Source organism: Fukomys damarensis, unplaced genomic scaffold, assembly GCF_012274545.1.
Source record: "Fukomys damarensis isolate Sample0158 unplaced genomic scaffold, DMR_v1.0_HiC HiC_scaffold_37, whole genome shotgun sequence".
Classification (NCBI taxonomy): Eukaryota; Metazoa; Chordata; class Mammalia; order Rodentia; family Bathyergidae; genus Fukomys; species Fukomys damarensis.
The window spans coordinates 52309487-52314774 of record NW_022900949.1 but is presented as its reverse complement, the minus strand read 5'-3'; the positions used below and the strand labels follow the sequence as shown (position 1 = coordinate 52314774).

At 37.6% G+C, this 5288-nt stretch overlaps 1 protein-coding gene across 1 annotated transcript in view; it reads left to right on the top strand.

Moving 5' to 3' along the window:
• Positions 1 to 282: 282 nt before the first annotated feature.
• Positions 283 to 5288, top strand: part of Copb2 (COPI coat complex subunit beta 2) — a 27890-nt gene continuing 22884 nt past the window's right edge. The window contains exons 1-2 of the mRNA XM_033759469.1: positions 283 to 449; positions 4410 to 4547. Coding sequence (XP_033615360.1) covers positions 447 to 449; positions 4410 to 4547 — 141 coding nt within the window. The 5' untranslated portion in view covers positions 283 to 446. The remainder of the gene's footprint in view (positions 450 to 4409; positions 4548 to 5288) is intronic.

Below are 5288 nucleotides of genomic sequence, written 5' to 3'. Positions count from 1 at the left end.
CCCTTCCCTCTCAGAGTTCCGGAAGATCCGACAGCGTTTCTCTGCCTCCGCGACGCAACATGCGCTGCCGTACAGAGAAAACTCAGTATTCGCTTTTCTCATCTCTTACTCTCTGGACTTTCTCATCCTGGCAGACTCGCAGCAGCCCCATAGTGCGCTCGGCCACACCCCTTCTCCAAACTAAATCTGGTCAGACCCAGACACTTTGGAAGGCCGCGTTGCCTCGGAAACCGGGGCGAGGCCAGAGAAAGGACAGCCCTGCGTGATGTTTGCGCAGGCGTCTGGGACCTGGCCTTCAATTATCGCGAGAATCGTCTCCCGGAAGTTCCACGTCAGTCGCTTTGCGGGTCCGCCGGTCGTTGGGTTTAGTAGTAAGACCTCCGTCGCCGTTGCCGTCGCCGTCACCGGGAGCAAGTGAAGGCCTCCGGACTCGGACCGACGGAGTCATGGTAGGTCCAGACTTCTCCGGAGAAGCAGAGTTCTGTCAGCTGTAGCCGATCTCTGGGGCTCCTGGACTGCGGGCCACGGCGGCAGCGGCCATTGGTCCCACTGTGGCCGCCGTCTTCGGCCTTGCGGAGTCAGGGTCCTGGTAGGGAGGAGGTGATGGGAACCTGCAGGCTGGGGTGGTTTGCAAGCGAGGGATCCCTGACTCCGCTGGCGCTTACTGCGCTTGCCAAAACACCTGCGCTCTACACCTGGGTCGGCGGTGTAGGAAAATGTAAGGGGCAGGAAACATGGAACACTGAAGTCAGCTGTGGATAACTATTTCATTCTATCCTTAAAACGGTGACAGTCATTCTTCCACTCCTGTTGGACTCGTTTTTAGAGTAGTGTGCTAACCACAAACTACGAATTTAAACAGAAGCCGTGCCCGCCCCAGTAATGTGTACGGAGTCAGAAGTGGAATTTTTAGTGCATTGGGAGCTAGCTCCGGTTTTTAGGAGAAAAAAAGATTGGGGAGTGTTTAAAAACTGGCTGATGTGCTCTTTCTCCATTGCAAATGTCATAGTTGGTAAGAATAGAAGGTGGGACAGTACATTTTCATTGTCACGCTCAAACTTGCCATACAAGTGCTTTTGCACGTAAGTATTATAAGGAAAAATACAATATTGTGAGAATATTTTTTCTGAAAAAATTGTAAGAAAATCAGTATTTTTATTTATAAACGTGGTCTTTTTAAAAACTTGTTATGAAACACATAATCAAAGATTTTGGAGCTTGCAGATGGTAGCGATTCATAATTTCAAGTCTCTTACAACAGAGGTTGATCCCTTGGGTAAGTTGGTGAAAGTTGTGTATACTTTTGGGCAAAATTCTTAAAGAAAGAAAATTTTGCATAAAATTTATTGTGTTTCCTCATAGATACCTCTCCCAACACCATTCTCATCTATAGACTTTCGTGAGTCCCCCTGAACAAGACATACAGTCTATACTGACTTGAGTCTGCTGTTTCCTGTAATGAAAAATTTTGAAAAAGGCTCTTGCTTTTGCCTAATTTCAACAATCAAGTATTTTTATACTGAAATACTGCCTTCATTCTTTAGTATATAATGCCCTCTACATCTGTTGGTTCCTTACCCACAGATTCAGCCAACTGCAGATTGAAAATGTTTGGGGGAAAAATTGAATATAATCAAACCCTTTTTCTTGTCATTACTTCCTAAACAATACAACAACTATTTACAACATTTACATCTTATTAGATATTACAAGTAATCTAGAGATGATTTAAAGTATGTGGGAGGTTGTGTTTAGGTTATATGCAAACACTGAAATTTAACTTGAGCATTCATAGATTTTCTTGTCCATAAAGTGTGGGCTGAAGCACTGGAGAAATTTTCCCCATAGATACTAAAGGATCACTGTATTGTAAATCTTCTGTAGAAAGTACAAAACATAAATGTGCTCATTTATTGCAAGGGTTTTTACTCTTTGCTGTACACTTTGCTAAACATTTGCATGATACTCAAAATAGCTGGTAGATAAGAATTACAGTGTTTATGGAGTGATTACCATAGGCCAAGCACTAATGTAACGGATGTCTGAATTTAACTCTCCTAACATTAAGAGGTACATATAAGTATTTTTTCTGGTTTAAAGTCAAACCAGAGAGAAGTTTAAGTATTCCATTCTGAAATGAGCGGTAGCTGGGCATGGTGGTGCACACCTGTTAATCCCAGCACTTGGGAGGCTGAGGCAGGAGAATCACTGAGTTCAAGACCAGCCTTGGCTACATAGTGAGTTCCAGGTCAGTCTCAACTACATAGGGAGATCCTGTCTCAAAAACAAACAAACAAACAAACAAACAAAATTAACAGTAGATCTTAAATTTAAATTCCACATGACTGTAGATGTGGATAATACTGACTTTCCTTAACTCCTCACCTCACCATTCCCAAATACACACAGCATTATGGAGATAAAGTCATGTATAAGCCATGACCCTACCCTTAAGGAGTGTCTATTCTAGAAATCAAAAAGAGATGTGTGCACAAATGTACCATGAGTGGTTAAAATGAATCTAAAAGGGTCCCCTAGGAAAAAGTATATCAGACTGTTATAATCAGAAAGGTCTATTGGTGGTGGTGGCATTTAAGTTGAATCCTAAGTCTTCCAGCTTTTGAAAGATGGAGGGAGACATTAAGAATTGAGGATACAGTGTCAGTATCTTAATCGTCTTTGTTCCAGAGTACCTAGTAAAGTGTCATATTATTTAAAATTGTCACTGAAATGTTGACGGAAACATCAAAGCAGATCTTGCCTGTGCTTTTTAAACTGGGATTTGTGCTTTGAGAATATACAGAGGTATATTGGGGTTGTTCAGAGTTCCTTGGCTCACTCTGTGAATATCACTTTTTCTCAGTTATCAATTACAACATTGTTCCAGTAAAATACATGGTTTGTAAGTACCCAGTCTCCTAGTTACTAGAGCAGAAGTATTAAATGCTTTATTATGTGAAAGACTCCACCATGGTTCCTGGCACAAGGACACTTCATGTTTTTTGACTCTGAGGAGACAAGAAACATAAGTTAAAATTTGTCATAGTAATTAGTGGGGCAAAATCCAGAAATGGCTGAAATAAAAAGTTGTACTTCCCCCAAACTAGAAGGAAATTTGATTTCCTTAATTATTTGAAAGTACAGTTTGAGGAGAAAAAGACACAACAACGGAAACATTTTTAAGTCAGTTGAAGAGCCAGGGAACCCAGATCCTGTAAAGTGAGAGATAAAGGTTTTCTATATTTGAATAGAAGTAAGAACAGTTGGAGATAGTCATTGACCCAGTTTTGATTGACCCAGTAAACATTACTGTTACTACATTGCAACACTGGAGTAGACTTTTTTTTAGTATTCTGTATGATGAAATGGAGACAGTGCATAAAATACTTCTGTTGCATACTGAAGTATGATAGTTGTCCCGTGAAATACACTTGCATAGTTTAAGATGTGAATTTTACTTGAAACAATGGCTGAGAAACTATGATTATTCAACCTTATCTGTTAGGCATATTCTTAAAACTGGAAGTTAGCGGGTCCCTGAAGTATTTGTTTGCTAATGATAGCACTGGAGTGTTCAAGTGAAAATTAGAATTTTAGAGAACATTTATCGTGAACTTAAGGGATTTCTAATACTTAAACCAGTTGAGGTAGTAGGTGGTGATATTAATAAATGTGATCCTTTGATAGAATATAATGAAATGTGCCAACATTTGGAAGATCTTCATTACTGAACAAGCCAATACCTTCAGATGACCAAAGTATGATGTTATAAAATCATACATGACTGAAATACCCAAAGGGCTGACTAGTAGACTTTTAATTTAACCGGGTGTAGATAGTTCATTGATACAGTTTCAGATTCCAAATTGCAAGTATCCTTTAAGAAACTATCACATCTTGAGTTTTAATGTGTCCTTAAAGAAGAATACCCTGTTATTTCAATGATTATTAAACTATTTCAACTACAAATCTATAAGTGGATTATCATTGTTTTTGGTTTACATCAGTTAAAACTATATCACAACATACTGAAAGCATAAACATGATAAAACAAGTCTATTAAGTCAGAATTTAGAGTCCTTACAAAATACATCATATTGCCACTCATTTAATTTATTTTGAAAATAGAACTTTCTATTGCTTCTCAGCCTTTTGGCTAAGTATAGAAATATAGCTTTCTAAGTATGTAAAGGTATCCTGAGAACTAAAAGAGCTACTGCTATAAATTAAAAATTTTTTTGAATTCTCATTTTAAGTGTTTTAGACTTAAAAGTATGTCCACAGTTTTTTGCAAAGTACAAAAGGAATTACTTTTCAGGCCTTCTTAATATACTGTTTGTAGTTGAGATCTCAAATAAGTTTTATTTGGCTTAGAAATTTAACTGTTTTAAATATTTTTTTCTCCTTAGCCTCTTCGACTTGATATCAAGAGAAAACTAACTGCTAGATCTGATCGAGTTAAGAGTGTGGATTTGCATCCTACAGAGCCATGGATGTTGGCAAGTCTTTATAATGGCAGTGTATGTGTTTGGAATCATGAAACACAGGTAGGATTTTTTAAAAAAAGACTATTAAAAATAAAATACTGTATTTTTATAATGAATGAGAAAAATATAAGAGTCTATTAGCTATATGCACACTGCTTTCTCAAATTAGTGCAAATTATTTTAAATAGAGAGGAACTACATTTATGAGGGTATTGCTTGCAGACATGGCATTTATGATATTTAAATGTAGCGACTCTGATGTAGTGTTTTCTTTGAAATTGAGGAAACTGATGCTGAAATGTAAAGGGACTTGATGTAGATAAAGCATTTCAATGTTAATACTAGTTTCCTATTCTATCTTTTTAAAAAAATTAATTAAGTTTATTGGTACACTTTAGGTATACATCATGATCACATTCATCATAGGAATTTGTACCTGTGCATGATATATCTTGATTCTTATTTTTCCCCATTCCCCTTCCCTCCCTTCAACGCTGCTTCCCCCTTTATTTACAAAAGCTTTATTTCCATTTTTTTCTTTTCTCATTTTTTTCCTTTCTCTTCCTTCCTTTTCCCTGCCCCTCTCCCTTAGTTTTCTTCCTATTTCATGATATCTGTTATACATTTTGGTCCTTATTTACACTTTCAGTTTTTCATACCAGAGAAACAATGCAGTTTTTATACATGTGTGTCTCATTTATTTCAATTAAGAGTACGGCCTCAAGATACATCCATTTAACTATAAATGTGTCAAGTTTATCTTTCTTTATGGCTGAGTAGTACTCCGTTGTATTAAAAAAA